Below are 19537 nucleotides of genomic sequence, written 5' to 3' on the forward strand. Positions count from 1 at the left end.
TATTTAACTGGATAATAATTTCGGTATGACCACAAATTTTATTACTTTTTTTTTTTTTTTTTGAAAATGCTGGTCAATTCTACCTCTTACATTTTTTTCATTTCAGTCTGAGTAACATGGTGAAACAGATTAAGAGAGAGAAAAAATCATTTGCATTTTTTTTTCATCCAGTATCATATTTTTAAATATCTTAAATATTAAAAATCGGTCTATCTTCTTTAAAAAAATACCAAAATTAATTTTATATGTATCTGCATACTTCTGTCAGTTGTTAAGTATGTAGTGTTTTGAGTATTATTGTGATAGGTGGTGTTTGAAATGGTTTTAATGTTTGTTTTACAGAATAAGAAAGTAAAGTAAATCATGAGCCGAGGGTAACCAACTGTGAAATATTTTGTCTCTGAAGATAATTTTAACCCGAGTTTAAAAAACTGAAATTCTCAACTTGACATCTTGAGTCGGCCAGAATGTTAGCGCATTCTTAAAATGACTTTTATGCTTTAGGGTATTTTGTTTACAGTGTTTAAATAAACGGTATGATCGAATTACCACTTAACGGTCAGGAATGTTGCAGTATATAGTTTCCTATGATTAGCTAAATTTAAATTCGTAATTATTGTAAATTTTATGTTTAAGGTTCTCTCACATTAGCTATATTACTACCTCAATTGAGGATGTTCTGTCATTGACTGATATCCCTAGAATATTCTAGATCGTTTTGTCATCACAGATAAATCTTCGCATTTATATTATTCTTGTTCTGCAATGAAAGATATTCTAAATTAGAAACTAAAATTCCCAATTGAAATAAAGTTATAATTTTTTATAAATTATACAAACTTTTTTAAAGAAGTATAGGCTCTCTGTTGGGTGTCTGATGTTTTTAAGGATGAAATTCCAATTCACTGTTTAGTTAGTGATATGCTTGCACTGTAAAGAACTTCTTTATTGATGGGTGACAAGCACTCCTTTGTTTTTCATAGTACTGCCATTCGTAAGAAGTGAGGACGTACTTTCAGTATCAATGTTGTCTTTATTACTTAATCTGTGTAAAATTGATGAGTAAAAGAAAAAATGTATACGGCATAATGATTTTAAGGAATGCCGATGGTAGGGAGGTAACTGAATCAGTTGAAATAGTAGACTTACTAAGCAAGCACTTTGCAAGAGTATGTCATCCAGGCCGTGATATTGCAGGAATGAAGGAACCAATGGCTTATACAGGAATTGAGGTGAATGAAATGGAGGTAAATAGTATATTACAGAACCTTAATGTGAATACATCTGTGGGATTGGATGGTATACCAGCTTGGGTCTTATGTGAAGCAGCAAAAGAATTGTCAGTGCCCTTAACCATTTTGTTTAATTCAACCCTGCAATGCTCCCTGGGGTGACACGTTTCTTCTACACATTAGTTGCAGATGTGCACAGCACTTCTCCCACCCAGCTATACTCTAACCAACAATCATTCTCCACATCAGTCAATGAGTGAGTGTAGTTGATGAAGTATGTGTCATTCTGTAAGACCGTTTTTCTGTTTAGAAAAGGTTCCTAGGCTAGTATTCATGCTAGCCTAGGCTAGTATTCATGCTTAGTAGAGTTTTCCTTTAAGAAACTTAGATTTTTAAGCTTTTAACTCAAAAAGCTCTCTTATCATAAAGCTCATTTACTGTTTCACACAATAATAGCTGTTAGATTTTGGCAACCATGAATTCAACTGTCAGTGAAGACTAAGGGTTCAGACTGTCTATCTACTGATTTCCAAAAGGTAGATAGTGCTGTAAGAAATCTGCCTACTACTTTTGGAAATAAAAGGTGTGTGTTAAAGGATTTTAATTATTATCAACTGGACCAAGGAAGATATGAAAATCTAGTCAGTGCCATGTATTGGCAAGCAATTAAGAAAAAAACTTGTTGAAAACTTACCAGAGATTTTAGTTGATGAGAAAATGCCACGAGGAAGACTGTTCCAAAGATTAGAAGTTGGTTTAAGTTTCAAATTGGACAGTGAACAAATGTTGACCAGTAGTTGCTTGTATACAAGTTTAAAGGAAAGAAAGTGGAGGAATGGTGGTAGTCAGTTCAGCAGACTGCCAAGGAAAAATAGGCATAGTAGAGATATAAGGCAGAAACAGAATGTTTACAAGAAAGTGAGTCTGTGAGCAAAGATTCACCAATTAATTTGACCCTCTTATGGATCAAACATTTGTAGGAAGGTTTTTGGTGCATTATCCCAGATGCAAGAACAATATTCTAAGTTTGAGTTGAAATTATGCAGTGTTATATTATTATTATTGTTTTCCTGACCTCCATGGAGTCACAAGCCTTATCATGGGAGGTCAACACAAAGTATTATACCACTCCTTAAACTCATTCACTGTATCCACATTCACCACCTTCTCAGGTAATGCATTCCATGCTCTTACCAGTCTCTATACAAAAAACTTACTTCTTACCCTTATAGTCATATAATTTTTATCTGTCATTGCACCCATTCCAAGGTGACTTCATCTCCTTCAAATCTCAGTGACCAGATCTGAGCAGAGAAATCCAGATGTGGTCTGATCAAATCTTTATGCAGTGGAACCACCACACTTTTATCTCTTGTGATCAATGTCTTCCTCAACATCAAGTGACTCAAACAAGTGACAAAAGCATGTTTTTCAGGTGTTGAAGATAAAGGATGTTAGTTAAGTTTTAAGTTTGCAGAAGAATGAAGTGAACAAGTTAATTGTTTTGGCAGGCACAAATGATTTGAAACTTGAGAGAAGGTATGAAAGAGTTGTTAGGTGGAGCAAAAATGAAGAGAAAGAAAAATTGTGATTCTGCTGCCTTATTATGATAGGACAGAATTAAGAAGGGCCATGATTGTCAATGAGAAAATTGTGCAGGAGGAATGGTATGCAGTTTATGGATGTGTGGAGTGAATTTGATGAACATTCAAATTCACTACACTGTGTAAGGAGCCATATATGCCTGATGGACTGCTTAAATGGATTTGGAGTTAGATACATTGAGAAAGTGTTGTTCAGTGAGACTGTGGAAGTGCAAAATCATGGAAGCTAGAGATATTAGGAGGGAAGCAATCAAGCATGTTTGTAGACACCCCAGGACAAATGAGTGTGAGTGCAGGAATGACTTGCTATAGAACCTAGAGGTTCAGAGAAGGAGATGTCAACAACATGCATCAGCAGATTAGCACAATGAGTGCAGGTCAAACAATTATCATGTGAGACTTCAATGATAGTGATATAGATCTCTATCATATCACCTCTTTTCCTCCTATCTACCAAACTACAATCTACATTTCTTCAACCTTTCTCCACAGCCAGCTTTCCAGAGTCCTGATATTGTCTTAGTCACTCTTTTCTGGACCCACTTCAATGTTTCTATATCATATTGAAAACCAGGTAATCAAATGTGAGCACAATAGTCCAAGTGTGGTCTGACCATTGCATTTATACAATGGCACAACCACCTCCTTATCCTTATATGTCAGAGTACTTCATATCATAGTGGCATCATGATGTGCAGTAATTGCAATATGTCCTCTAAACTTCAGTCTGCTGTCAACCATCACTCCCAAATCTTGAATCTCATCCACTTCCTGCAGTACAGCACTGTCAATACAGTATATAGCCTTATATTTCTTTCCCAACTTTGTATCATCGGCAAACAATTAAAGATCCCCAGTCAGTTCACATGATAATATTATTTACAAATAAGTTAAACAGCAGGGGCCCAAAACAGAACCATGGGGCATGCCACTGGTTACCTTCCTTTTTTGAGACACTGCTTCATCATACACAACTTGCTGGTATTCAGAGAGCCAGTCTCTAATCCATTCTAACCAATATGCTCTATATTCACATCATCTGCAGCTTGTACATCAACTATCAAACACTGTTACAAAGTCTAAGAATATCACTGTATATGATTCTCTCTAATCTAACACACTTGTCACCTTGTAATAAAACGCAAGTAAATTGCTTAAACAAGATCCACTCTTTACAGATTCATGCTGATCATCATAAAGAATACTATATCCATCAACCCAACATTGTATTCTATTCCTAATCAATCTCTCCAACACCTTGACTACACTGCAGCCAACCATGCTTGTGAAGTGGTATACTACAAGGTGATTGTAAAGCTGTGCAATCCAGAAATAACACACATCTGTTTTGAGATTAATTACAAGTAAAACAACTACAAATACAGGTTGTCAAATCTTTATAACAAAAGAAGAATAGGAATCTGATTATAACATATGTTGAAAGTGGCCTGTTCCTTTGTGAATGCAAACTCATGCTCTTTTTACTAGGCTTGATGCTGTCTTGTGAAGCACCTGCACAGTGATGTTTTCAATCACTGTTGAAATGTTCATTTTTAGTTCATCCAGTATGTAAGGATTATTCTGATAAACAATGCCTTTGAGATACCCCAAAGGAAGAAAAAAAAAAAAATCTTGTGATCTTGGAGACCACAATTCTTTCGAGATGAGACAGTCACTGAAAAATTCTTGCAGAAAATGTATGGTACTGTTCATTGTGTGGCACGTTACACTGTCTTGCTGGAGCCAACAGTGGCATTCACTGACATCAAGGAGTGCCACAAACTGTGTAATGATGTCTTAGTAGATGGACCTATTTCACCGTTGTTTCAAAGAAAATGGGTCCAACTATATGATGATATGATATTGCATACCAAACTCCAATTTTTTGAGAATGCAAAAGTTTTCATGAAAAGCATGTTTATTTTCACATGACCAAATATACTGTTGTTTTGACTTTTCACTTACCCATTGAGGTGAAACCAGGTCTCATCACTGAAGAAAACTGTATATCTGGGCAACTTTTCCAAAAACACTATTATCCTTTATCTGCTGCAACAACTTCCTTAAGTCTATCAACATTTTTTTTTTACAAACTGAGTCATTTGTCCCCACAACACCGCTAATTACATCAAGGTGGACTTGATGTAATTTATTTCCTGAGAGATCATTTCAGTACAGCAGAGAGAGAGAGAGAGTGAACTTGATGTATCAGTCTAATACATCAGTTGTGCCAGATTTTTGACAAGTATGGTGGTATGAAAGCATGGATGCAAAGTCTGGTGTGGGTTTTCTTTCTAAAAACTGAGAAATGAAGGCTATCATCTGGTTGAAGCAGAAGGAGATCTAAAAAGGCAATCATTATCCTTTTCTGCATCAAGAGTGAACTAGATATGATGGTGGAAACTGTTGATCTTATTGACAAACTCTTGTATATCTATAAGGGAACCATGCCAAACTGCAAGGATATCATCCACATATCTGTGCCATAAGGACAATTTAGGAAAGATGCTATTCAGTGTCTATTGTTCAAATTGTTCCATGAAGTAGTTAACAAGGTCAGAAAAAGAGGACTACTCATTGCTGTATACCTTCAGTTTGTTGGTAAAGCTTATTCTGGAACAAAGTGAAATAGGCAAACAATATCCACCAGAAAGGCTTGCTTGAGGAAGTCACATGTTTCATCTAAGAGAACATTTCCTGATATTTCTTCAGATATAGCTAAACATCTTCATTTTCAAATAGTGCAATTTCTTTCCTGGTCCAAGCCTCCACCTCTGAATTTAACCTGCCCAAAAATGAAGGCCTTACTTTTTTCTACAGAGGAGCACTAATTTTATTATTACTGATAAACCTGAGAAAGTGGAATGATATGATAGAAACTTCTGAATGGGTGTTATAGGATATCATATAGTGAAATTTTTTGTTATATGGAAAGTGGAAGTGAAGTTTCTGTGTTGTTGGAAAAGGGGTAAGAGCTAGATGTTTCTCTCAGAGCAGTCAGTGAATGGAATAGTTTGCCTGTTCAAGTCGTGAGGTCACCTAGTGTGAATGAGTTTCATAAAACATATGACAGCTGATGTATTATTATTATTATGGGCGACTCCAAGGAGTGCTTAGACTCCTCAAGGGAGGCCCTAAACATCATGTCCATCACAACTATTTGACATCCACACAGTATCTATCATACTTTGCCTTGAACTCATTCACTGTCATACCACCCACAACAGACTCAGGCAGCTCATTTACTACTCTAAAAGTAAAAAAACCCAGCTTAAATGGATGGCCCCAAGTCCTCCCATCACCAGTCCTGTTCTCACAAATATCCTCTGAATTAATCCTATAGAAACCCTTCAGCAATTTGAATGTCTCAATCATATCTCCCCTTTTCTGCCTATCAACCAATTTCTGCAACCCACAAATCTTCAACCTGTTTTCATAAGGTTTATTCAATAAACCTGCTATCATCTTGGTCACTTGCCTCTGGATCCTCTCAACCTCCTCCCCATCAAGAAGAAACCTAGGTAACCAGATCTGGGCACAGTAATCAAGATGGGATCTTATCAAGGCTCGATACAGAGGAACAATAACTTGCTTAATCTCTGCTTGTCCAAGTATTCTTCAGCATCCAAGTGATTTGATGAGCTGATTTAGCCACTTTTATGATGTGTCCCCTAAACTTCAACTCCCTGTCCACCAACACTCCCAAGTTTCACCAATGTGATATACTGCAGCTTTTCACCCCAAAATGCATAACCTTACATTTTGCCACATTAAATTGACATCCATTCTCCTTAGCGCAGACCTCCAATCTATCCAAATCATCCTGCAAAATTTTGACATCTTCTGCATTCACTATTGCCCTACCCAACTTAGCATCATCAGCGAACAAATGAACCGTTCCTTTCAGATCCTTCCCTATATCATTAATGAACAAATTAAACAGCAGTGGTCCAAGAACAGACCCCTGCGGCACACCACTAGTCACAGGCCGTCTTTTGGACTCTACTCCTGAGTAAACTACTCTCTTGTATCTCTCCATCAACCACCCTCCTATCCATCTCACCAACCCTATATCCATTCCCATATATTGCAGTTTACGGATTAGACTTCCATGTTGTATCCTGTCAAAGGCCTTAGCCAGGTCCAGCAGTATCACTGTAAACCCAAATGGATGATGCATGGCCTCCTCTCTTGATGAGTCTTTGACTCCACTCCCTTGAAGCCTCAGATAATAGCATATAAAGAATCAGAGCAATTTTGTTCTTGATTGAATTATGTAAACATTTATCATGTAGTATTTATATATTATAGTATTACTTTTGTTTCAATGATGTTTGTATTTATGCCTTAACACCATTAATTAATTAATGGTTTTTATATACATAGTTTAGAAACAAATGGAAGCAAAACAAAACAACCAGGTGAAAACAAAAGATGCATCATTTAAGATGGCCAGTCCAGTAGAAGACCTAAGTTCATCACAAAATATAATGTAAGTATTGTTGTGTCTATGTGTTGTAGTATATTTACAAAAATTCGGAATATTAGTTTCTTAATAAAATGATTCGATTGAACTCTTTTTTTTTTTAATGAATTTTATGTGATCTTTTCTTGTTAACAGTAAGATGTATCTTAGTAATAGCTGATGGACCTTGCTCAAATGCTATTTACCAGTTTATATGAAACCTTGTGAAACAAAAAAACATTAAATAAAAAAAAAAATGCAGGAATTATTTCTGATTTGATAATATTGGTAATACCAAAAAAAAAAAAAAAAAATTAATAGTAACAGTAGTACATTAGCCAGTCAAAAAGTAATTAATACATAATTCCATCATATTATAGTAACCAGAACTACAGCTAATAAGATAAGGAGAGTTATAATATTGGAGAACCTAGGATAGATTAAAAAAAAAAAAAAAAAGAATTAAGATTACGATAGTAAGCACTGCTGTAATGCAATTGGAAGAACAATGGGACATTGCATCCTTTGATTGAAAAGACCTGAGCTCAGTTCTCATCGCAACAAGAGGAATTTTCACATGGGCTTTTTCAATTGAAGATGAATTAGCTGATCTCATATGGAGGTAGCAGGATTTTTTTCTCCCAGAGACTCGGGTTTTTCATCTTGCATACAAGCAAATTGTCTGTGAAAACACACAATCAATTTAGAGAAAAAAATATTGTTTGGAGCAGTAGATGGTATTGTATGTTATTGGAAAATTAATTAGTGGTAACAGCCAAATTGTTTGTAATTGGAGGATTAGTAGTAGGATAGATGGTGGAGTGTGCTCTGCAATGAGTTCTTGGACTCCTTTGTTTGGCATGTATTAATAATAATTGGATACTTGAAATTCCAGTGATTGAAATGATTTTGGTGAATGGATAAGAGTCGATAATCCTGTTTTTTTTTCATAATGGATATGATCTCTTGGAAAGCTATCTTCAGTCAGTTTGCTTTTCTCCAACTCGATCATCATGACTTACATTAATGTCCACTTAATTATTGTGTTGACTATTCATTCAGATCAAAAAAGGTTTCAAAATTGTCTGTGCATTATGGCCAGTTGTTTCTAGCTCAGTTGGCAACAACAATATTCTTTAGTTGGAAATAACTATAACTTGTTTGAATCATGTTTAGCACATGAAGAACCTGTATTGAAGGTTTTCAACTGAAGTTGAATTTACTGGTCTCACACTGGTGGAAGGGTTTTTCATTATACAAGACAAAGTGGGCATTGAATATTCACAGTTGACAGACAAAGCAGATTATGTGAATAGAATTAATTGTCCCATATCACTTGGCTATGACATGCATTGAATTTCACGCCTTAAGCAGATGATGATGTGGCCAAGTGAAAGTATATAGGCAACATAAAACATACAGAAGAAGCAGATGTAGAATCTTTTGTTCAAGCTGCTCTAGTAAGTAAGTGTCTAATGATAGAGATGTATTATGAACCTATTATGGTGCATAAGATCAAATAATTGCAGAAACATCAAGTGATTGGTGGAGCTGAGAGAGAGAAAGAAGCAACAAGTATGATATAAGAAATGGGAATGCATGACTGAATGAGAGAAGAGTAAAAGAAAATAAAGGAGAAAGATTTTTATGGTGATTATATAATAAGACTAGTATTTAATGAGAGCATGACTAAATCTTGTTTCCTTGATACAAAAATTAGTATCAGCAAAGCTGTCATGATATGAAAAGGTAAGGTGAAAAAATTAATTGTTTTGGCTGGAACTAATGATTTGAAAGGTGAAAAATATTGTATGAGAGAAGATATGAAAGAGATATTAGGAGAAGGGGTAAAGAAGAGAGAGAGCATGACTGTAAATCTGCTATGCTATGGAGGCAAGTTGTGCAAAAGGGATGGTAAAGGAACTGTAGACCTCTGGACTGAATTTGATAGATTTGAGAGACTTGTATAATGCTGATGGATTGCATTTAAATGGATTTGGAGTAAGGTGTCTTGAGAAAGCATTGTTCACTGAGTATGTGAAAATGCAAAGTCAAGAAAACTAGAATTATTTAGGGTGAATATAGGCCAGTGTATGTGCAGGCACCTGTGAGTGAATGTGAGAATAACCAAAAAATGTGGAATCTAGTCTCAAGGTACAAAATTGAATAGGTAGTGAGTACAAGGTATAAAGGTAGTTGGGAGCTTAAGGAGATATTACAGTTTATGTATACTAATGCCAGAAGTATTGGGAATGAGAAAAAGGAGATTTTGGCATTAGTTGGTGCAAACTTGCCAAAAGTTATACGTATTAGTGAGACTTGGCTGACTACAGATGATGTTACAGGGATAGAATGTGAGAGGTATAATCTTTTCAGGGAGGATAGAGAAAATAGGATGAGGTTATTGCTGATGATAGCAGATGAATTGCAGCCAAAAAGAGTAGAAGATGGATAAGGCAAAGCTGGTGGACACCCCTTGAGAGTACACATAAGGAAATTGAAATTTAATTAAAAAATTGAAAAGAAAATTTAATGTAAAAATCCTTAAATGTACTATAGGTTTACAACCAACTGTTCATGGATGGAAGTCACATAAAATATGTATGTATATAATATGGATGTCAGCTCTCCTCTTAGTAACCCAAACCAGAAATATTTTCAGGTTTCCTTTCTGCAGAACATCCTTCACCTTCTCTTCCATTCTGTCACATATCCTTTGATACTGCGGTGAAACCACGACTTGCATTACTTTTGCTCCTTTTCTTTGATCAATTATTAGTTTTGCTTTACTAATCCAGATACCTGTTTCAACCAAATAACTGAAATAATTTATAATGAAATGAAGGCCTTTTTTCCATTGTACTCATAATTTGTGACTGCTATCCAAGCCTTGGCTCTTTAAAAGTGTATCATGACAGTTTAACTAAAAATTCTGCATGTCACAAATAGCTTGAGACTAAAACTCTGGCTTCACACTAAAACTTAGTAGCTTGCAAACAGCTGTCTAATAACTATCAACAGATCCACATCCAACTTTGAAAAGGCTGAAACTTGTCTCCCACTCATTAGCAGTTGAGCTCTTGTTATTATTTTGAGGAAAAAAAAAACATATATCTAGGGATAACAATTAACTAACTTTATTTAGTTAAGAAGTTATTAGATCGATATTTCATTACCAAGGCATCTTCATGAGCACAAAGCTATGAACGTATACGTACACACTAACAGAAATGTAAAAGGCAGAAATACTGATTGTTAAAAAGGCAGGATTCCAACTCATGATGATGAGATCTTGTTTTTTCATCCGTGGTCTCAAGATGATAGTCCCAGATTTTTGTTAAGGCAAGGCAGCCATATTTATTTAAATTCAGAGAATGTTGTACATATTCCAGTTGTACATTAGTGTGTTCATTTGCTCAGATGTTGGCTGTTCAAGTTTCTCCCAAGTATGTTTGCAAAAACAAGGAATACTGTAGATACCAAGATAATCTAGATGGTGAAGAGGATCTTTTGGTGAGCAGATAAGGGTGGCTGATTTTTGTTATGACTTAAAGGAAGTTTGTATTGATCTTTTAAGAATGCATGGAATTTTTTCTGAGGTGGCCTGGATGTAAAGGATCCCTTACAGTTGGGAGAAGAAAAAAAAAACATGAAAAATCTGTGAAACTATCATCTTGAGACCTTCAGCTGAATAAGCAAGATCCTATCACCTGTACCCATAGTGGATGCCAGTTATCACTTTAGGATCCTTCCCTCTTACATTGCCTTAGTTTGCCTTTCTGCTGGTGTTTGATGTTCAGTTTATATCTTTGTGCCCACAAAGTCAAAATACTGGTTTAATATTATTAAGTAAGGTTTGTTAGTTAATTATCCTAAACAAAACTACAACTAAGCATCCATGCCAAATTAATAATCTTACATGGTAGTTGTACTTTTTAGAGCCTTGTTAACATCATTAGGTGACGCTTCTTTCCTTCCATGTTACTACATTTCTCACTTTCAGATAGCTGTTGTAACATCATCAAATGATAAGTGACCACCTGAAATCCTTGTTCTTTATCAAGAACTGCTTGCTGCATGCCTTCTAGTGTTTTACCAATAAGATAGGATAGAAGAATCCATAGTAGCATGGATACCAGTACCATCTAGTTTTGATCATATTCCTTTATTTGTATTCTGGAATTAACAAATTAGCACCTGTTCTATAACTTTATAATATTTTATACATTTTGTATCCACTCTGCAACATTTAAGCAAGCCTATATTCAGTTCATTCCATAAAAAAAGGGTAGTAAAAGCCATCTCATTTCCCTCACCTTAGTATCCTTGAAAATAATGGTCATTGAGAGTCATTTCATCACCTGGAGATCTACCAGTGAGAATTATCCACAGACTGGATAATATGATTATCTCAGTCCATAGCAGATCTCCTAATAGTATCTCTCTCTCTCTCTTTCAAATACAAGACTTAGATTTGTGGTTGATCTTTATTTCCGGGGCATTTGATTGGGTATAGCCTAGTCATTTCATTATTATATTTTTTCCTTCCATTATTTGTTGTTGGATTGCCAATATCCTCTCTGATTGTTTATTGCATATTTTCAACATGCTATGTGGAATGGCTTCCTTTCTTCTGATTTCTTCATCAGTGCTAAAGTACCCCAGGACTCTACTTTCACTCATGTCCATCATCTATAGCTCACCTTCTTCTTATCAAGCTAATATGTTCACACTAGGCTGTCTCATAAAGTTTCCAATCGGACAGGTGCTTGCAACCTCTCACCTGCTCCTTCTTCATCAAGCATTCATATTTGCAAATTTGTCAGTGTTTCAAAGATGTCAGTTTTAATTTTTATGGTACAATTTTCATGAAAAATTAGTATATTTTTTGAATTGACCAATCAGTACCACTGGTAAAGATATTGGAAAAGTTTCTCAAAGACAGAATAGATTAATAAGAATACGATACTTTGTAGGAACAGCGCAGCTGAGTTCAATAAAGGGAATGACTATATGATTATACTACTGGATTTTGCAAAGATGTTTGACAAGATACCACATGGAACTCTGATATTCATTCCCATTTGTTCTTGTATAACAATCTCGTGATATGAATCTTGTTGACATCTGTTGATCTCAATAATGCACTTTCATAGAAAACTGCCATAAATTAACACTAATATACAAATATCAGATAATTAAAAGTATTGAATTTTTAAAAATATTATTTACTATTGGAATCAGTTGGTTTTTGTGCCTAGTGAAGATGTGTGCATAGTAACAGTTTTATAATTATAGCATGATCTTCCAATGTGATAAGAGAAAACAGATTCAACAGTCTTCTTTTTTTTTTTTTTTTTTCATAGTCTGTTGAATGGTGATACTAAACTGTGGGCTACAGATTCAGTTCTTATTATCCCTTCAATATAGCTATTGAAAATATAGTAAAATATTTAAAACAGCTTGTTCTTGCATTTTTTTAAATCACTTTTTTGTTTTATTGTCCAAACAAAATTAAAAATTATCTAACATTTCAGTTGTTTTTTTAAGAAAGTCTGATATATTCATCATAATTTAGATATAAATAGGAAAATATATTCAAAAAACTATTTTCATGAGCTGCATATAACAGCTCATGAAAATAGTCTATGTCCATGATACATGACATTCACCAGTTGGCACAGAATATAGCAATTTAGCTTTCTCTGTTTCCATTAGTTGGTCTGTGAGAGTAAGAGCACTGAGCATAAGTGAGGGAGAATTAAAACCTTAATTGACTTTTCTGTATTGTTTCTGTAAGCGAACTTTGCTGGTTTATTTCAAAAATTGATAGTATTGGGATATGTCTCACCATGTATATCTTAATATTGATCAAAGACATTAGAATTTTATGTCAGCAGACATTATTTTTCAGCTTATCCTTGTGACTTTTTTTAAGAATGTGTGTTTGTGTCCAGTATAATTGAAAAAGATTAAAGAAATCTTGTAGCTAATTTAAGGAATTGCAGGTATTATCACTCAGTCTGCACATCACAACATTATTATTATACTTCATTATGTGGGATGATGTTCCAGCATATTTCTTATAGTTTCCTCTGTGTCCTGTTTTGTCATGGTTCTTAAATTTTAAATGCTTATATTCTAAGGAAATTGAAGTGGCATGATTGTCAGTTTTAAAATTTTTTTAATTACATATCTTAAACTAGAGAACAATAGCCATTGATAATGAGCTACAAATAATGCAGTTACTATTGATTTAGTGGTGTCTGAATGATCCAGGAATCTTTTCATCATTGATTATACTAAAATGGTAAAAATTTAATTACTTTGTGAATTCATGTGTAGAAAGATGTTTCATGATGGGAACTGTTTATTTTTAAGTATTGCTTTATGGTTTTAGGATGGTAGTTATTCCATTGACCTTAGTCAGCAGTCTGTCCCTTATATAATAGCTTACTGGACTTTGCTTATTAAGATACTTTCATATTACTACAAAGTCACAAATTTAATGAATAACCATGTATAAATTATTAAATAATTCAGATTTTGGATTTCTTTTCTTAAATATAATGAGTTTTTTTTTGTCATTAATAATTCTTTACTAGTTTCATATTATAAAAGTAAGCTTCATACAGTCTGTTGGATATCTTTTATATTTGACACATTCACGACATTGCATTAATAACATCAGTGACATAAGTAAATGACAGATAAGTAGCATATTAAAGATTTTATTTTAAAAATATAAAGGTATTTTGCATTTGTAAATAATTTTTATTAAAAATTTTTGGTTGTGAAATTGTCATTTACTAATAGTTATATTTTGTATGATTTATGTGAATTTTCTTTCAGGAGGAATCATACTGATCATTCTGGTTCATGCCATTTTTATGAGTCTTGCAAGATGGACACTAAATTGAAATCCTTTTTGGAAACATTGAAAACTGATCAAACATCATCTAGAAGGCAGTCAAGGCATGTTCCATTTTGGGCTTGGTACATCATTGCAAAGTGTAATGGTATTCCTTTACACAGTAACGAGAAACCTGTTCTTGGCACTATACTTCATGTTCTGGCTTTTGCATCTGCATTAACATATGCTGTAAGTCATACGTGGTATGTCATCTATGATATCATGTCTGCACAAACAGAACAAGATATTCCTAATGGAACTGTAAGCATATTTTTAGTTTACACCTGGTGTGCATTTGGATTTTATGCAAAATCTCTTAGTGGACGCCTTTTTCGACATCCTCGTTTTTTAAAAGATATACGTATGCATGCCCGAACATTTTTCAAGATAAATGCTGCAATTTTGGTCTTCATTTTGGGATTGTTATTTATCATTGTGAATATTTTGGATGCTCTTCCTATATTTGAAGATGCAAGCTGTGAAGAACTTGAGCTGCATGCAGTAGTCTGCAAAATTCTTTTTATATCTAGAGTAATATTTTGTATATTTGCTCTTCTCTGGAATACCCTGGTGTCATTTGTGTTCATTTCAGTGTGCAGAACACATACAATTGGTAGGTAATCATACTGATAATTTGTTTTTGTAATTTGAATGATGAAAGCACTTTATATAAAAACCAGGTCATGTACTTTACTTTGGAGAATGTTTATTTGATAATCCTGTTTAATATTGAAGTTCTGATTTCATGTTAGGTTTATTTTTAGAAATGGGGTTAACCACCTTCAAAATATGAAATTGCTCTTGTGTGCAACAAAAAATTCTGAATATATCATATGCTCCATAAATCTTATACATATAAATCTTATATATAGATAGGCTTGGGTGTTGGTTACTCATGACAATGCTTCAGCATAAACACCAGAAGAAATAAATTAATAATTTATTTCTTAATATATTAATTTAATTTATTAATTTATATAAATTATTAAAAAATATTAATTTATATAAATTAATAATTTATATAAATATGTACTTACTAATATTTTACTGAATTTCCAACAATTTTGTGCTGCACAGAAATCGCCATAAGTCTGAGCGACTGTTTTCGGAATGAACATCAGAGTGCAAATTACAAATATGGTAATGCATATAGCACTCAGGTTGTTGTAGAAATAATTCAACTTGCAACTGAAAAGGAAGTCTTACCAAGGGAAATGGGTCTAAATGTGGTTTTACAGTGACTTTTTCCCAGATCTTTGGCATATTAATGCAGCCATGCTTATTAAGGTTAGGGGAGTTTTATAGTTGATGCTGAATCCAGAAAAAGTCTTGGGAGTGTTTGACTTCTATGCATAGTTGTCTTCTTTGATTTAATTCTGTGTGAAGGAATACCCAGAACATAGTCCATTAAACCTGACTTGCCATCCAGATGATTGTAGATGTAATTTTAATGTTCTTCAAGGTAAGATGTTAACAACTCTATCACTCTATTCATAGTAGGTTAATTTGCAGACACAAGACATTTTATGCACTCCAGGGTGTGCAAGTGCATGGAGAATATATTTGTAAAGAACTTTAACTATCTTTTTAGATGTACTCTTGATATAAGGGATGGGAATACTTTTGCGGCAATCATATTAGTTGCATACTAAACTACCTACAAAGTTACTAAACAATTAACAAAATCACTTCTATCTGATCCATCCAGCTTTTCTTCCTTTATTAAAACTTCTGTTCACTTTAAAGATTTAAAAAAAAAAAAATCTTAACTTGAAAGACAAAGACATATTCAGTATTCCTTCATGCTATGCTAGATTAAATGGATAATGATATCATCATCATCATCATCAAATTCCTGCCATGTACCCACAAGGGGTGTACAGGATATGATAGTACTACATGAAAAAATTATATCATTACTAACTTCCTATCTACAATTTTCCTCCAAATTAGTCTGTTACTTGTCAAGACTCCAAAATTATCAGATCTTATATTTCTATCATCTAAGGCACTTTGTACCGTATCAATCCACCTATATCTTGGTCTTCCTCTGGGTCGTTTTCCTGCCAACCTGGCAGAGAACACTTGTTTTGCTAATCTTTCCTCGCCCGTTCTGTTTAGGTGACCATACCACCTGAGATTAGCTCTGCTAGCGCATTCCTGGATGCTGACAATGTCAAGTTCTTTCCTAATATCCTCGTTTTTATTATGATATTGCCATTGATGCCATCTGTTCATGCCTATAATCTTTCTAAGGACTCTCATATCTGCGGTCTCTAGTCTTTGGTCAAGTGTTTTACTTCTCACCCAGCTCTCAGATCCATAAGTTAAAACTGGTTTGAACATTGTCTTGTGTACAGCTAATTTAGTGTTCTAATTAATTTCTCTCTTATTCCATATTAATTTATTCAATTGACTTCCCACAATACCAGCTTTGCTGATTCTGTTGTCTATTTCTATATTTAATTTACCATCTTCAGTAAAAAACGTGCCTAAGTAGCTGAAATGTTTTACTTGTTCCACAGGTTCTCCATTCACAACACAGTTGACATTTTCAATGATTCTGCCTATTTTCATTGTCTTTGTCTTTTTATTGCTGACCTTCCTACCATATCTATTACAACAGCTATTCAATTTAGTCAGAGAATCTTGCAGACTTGTAGCGGATTTATTTAGAAGTATAACATCATCCGCATAAAGCAAAGAGCTGACATTAACATCTCCAATTTTGATATCATGTTTAATACCACTTTCCTTCATAATGTGATCCATATAGATAATGAATAACAGAGGGGATAATGTACATCCTTGTCTCACACCACATTTAACATTAAACCATCTTCCTGTACTTCCTTCAATTCTAACTGCTGACTTACAACTCAAACAAAGACTAAGTATTGCTTGATATAATGCCCCATTGACACCATATAACTGCAACGTATTGAATAGCTTCTCTCTTGGCACCTTATCATATGCCTTTTCCAAATCGACAAAACCTAAATACACATCTTTGTTATATTCCCATGCTTTCTCGACTATTTGTCGTAAAATGAAGATCTGATCCTGACAGCCTCTGTTTGGCCTGAATCCAGCTTGTTCTTCACCAAGCTTTTCTTCCACAATTCTTCTCAACTGTTTCTCAAGTATACTTGCATAGATCTTGCCACGAACACTCAGTAAGGAAATACCTCTGTAATTCTCACATTCAGTTTTATTTCCCTTTTTATATATGGGTACTATGAGAGCTCTACTCCAATCATCGGGAATTCGTCCCTCTGTCCAGGCTTTCTGAACTATGCAGTGCAGCCACTGTAAGACTCTTATACCACACTTCAGCATTTCTGGTTGAATATCATCCACTCCAGCTGCCTTTCCACATTTCAAGCCTTTGATGGCTTTTTCTACTTCAACTATGGATATGTATTTCTGACTGCATGCCTGGTCAGTGTTTTTTACCACTGTGCTCTCATCACTGCTTGTTTCATTTAGCAATTTTTCAAAGTAATTACTCCATACTTTGAGGATATCTTTTTTTCCAGTTTTCATGTCACCTCTATCATCTCTAACTTCTTTTACAGCACTCTTTCCTCCATTCTTAAGCTTCTTCAACAACCTCCAGAATATTTTGCCACCTTCTTGATATTTATTTTCTATATTCTTGCCAAAGTCCTCCCATGACTTTTGTTTAGCTAGTTTTACACAGTGTTTAGCATTCTTGCATTTGTCTCTATATTCTCTAAGAGCACAAGCTGACTTATTTGACAGGAACGTTTGATATGCTTTCTTCTTTTCCTTCACTGCCTCTTTAACTTCCTGTGTCCACCAGGGAGTTCTGATTTTTTTTTTTTTTTATCCTTGCAGACAACCTCACCACATGCCTCTCTGGCAGAATCAATCGATGTTTTCTTCAGAGTTTGCCACTGAATCTCCAAGGTTGGATTCCTGTTCTCAAACTCTTTCATTTTTTCTTCAATAATCTTTGTGTATTTTAGTCTACAGTTCACATCTGAGAGCTGCTCAACTTTTATTCGCTTTAAAACTTTCTTACATGTCACTCTTTTCAATATGAAATTCGATTTTATCCTGCTCAAGACTAAATAGTGATCACTTCCAATTTCAAATCCTCTGTACACTCTAGTGTCCTGCACCAGGCAGAAAACATCACTATCAACAATAACATAGTCAATGAGACTTTTTTTATTCCTTGCCTCTTCTCTCCATGTGAATTTGTGCACATTTTTATGTTGGAATATGGTGTTAGTAATAACCAGTCCATGTCCTGAGCAGAAATGCAACAAATATTTGTCATTATTATTAGCTTTGCTCTTTTCTCCAAATTTTCCTGAAAATATTTTTGTATGTCTCACAATCATTTCCTACTCTGCTATTTAGATCCCCAACAAGGGCCAACTTTTCCTTTTTCATTGTGTCAGTTGCTTTTTCTAAAGCGTCAAAAAATTCCTCCAATTCTACCTTAGTAGTATTAGTCTTTTATATGGGTCTTTTATATAATGTCATGAAGTCTTCAATACTTTCCAGAGATTGCAATAAAATATTTTGAGTCTTAATTTTTTATTTAATATCTGGAATCTTAATTTTTAGAGAAAGAGGACAAGTTGAGGATATCCTGGATGTCTAGAATAATTACTTTGAACGATTGTTAAACCAAACAAGCAGTGACAGAACAGTAGTAAAAAAAATTTTCAAGAGGAATGCAAACAGGACTATACTTGAGGTAGAAAACACTATCAAACACTTAAAATTTGGAAAGGCAGCTGGAGCAGATGAGATTCAACCAGAGATGCTTAAATATGGAAGTATAAAAGTTTTGCAGCAGCCTACATTACATAATTCAGAGGGTAAGGTCTAATTTCAGATGACTGGAATACAATTCTTGTAGTTCCCATCTATTAAAAAAATAAAATAAAAGAAAGCTGAATGTAAGAATTGCAGAAGGATTTCTCTACTAAGTGTTCCAAATAAGATTTATGCAAGCATACTTGAAAAAAAAAATCAGTCAACACCTTTATTCCCCTGTAGGGAGTAGTTGAGGATGTTTTAGCCCTATCTTTTTTTGGAGACTGAGGGGGCAGTTCAACTCCACCTGTAGCCAATCAGAGATAGCTGGACCAAGACTATCACTAATTATACATGGCATCTGGTGAGATGCAGCTGACAAGTGCTGCCATCTTATGGTCCCTAATCCTAATGCTATGTTTACTTTCTGAAAATAGTGTGGGCTCTATGGTCGATTTTCTTGAGTTTATGGAATGAAAAACCTGAGTTTCTGAGGGGAAAAAAAACCTGCTTACCCATGCCAGAG

The 19537-nt window shown here is 34.4% G+C and overlaps 1 protein-coding gene across 1 annotated transcript in view; it reads left to right on the forward strand.

The window, feature by feature from the left end:
* Window positions 1-368: 368 nt before the first annotated feature.
* The window catches only part of LOC150106898 (uncharacterized), a 94928-nt gene continuing 75759 nt past the window's right edge, over window positions 369-19537 (forward strand). Inside the window, exons 1-3 of the mRNA XM_090393501.1 lie at window positions 369-534; window positions 7223-7328; window positions 14154-14827. Coding sequence (XP_090249627.1) covers window positions 7234-7328; window positions 14154-14827 — 769 coding nt within the window. The 5' untranslated portion in view covers window positions 369-534; window positions 7223-7233. The remainder of the gene's footprint in view (window positions 535-7222; window positions 7329-14153; window positions 14828-19537) is intronic.

This window comes from Typopeltis vanoorti, chromosome 5, assembly GCF_054136105.1.
Source record: "Typopeltis vanoorti isolate ZY-2024b chromosome 5, IOZ_Tvanoo_1.0, whole genome shotgun sequence".
NCBI classification, from domain to species: Eukaryota; Metazoa; Arthropoda; class Arachnida; order Uropygi; family Thelyphonidae; genus Typopeltis; species Typopeltis vanoorti.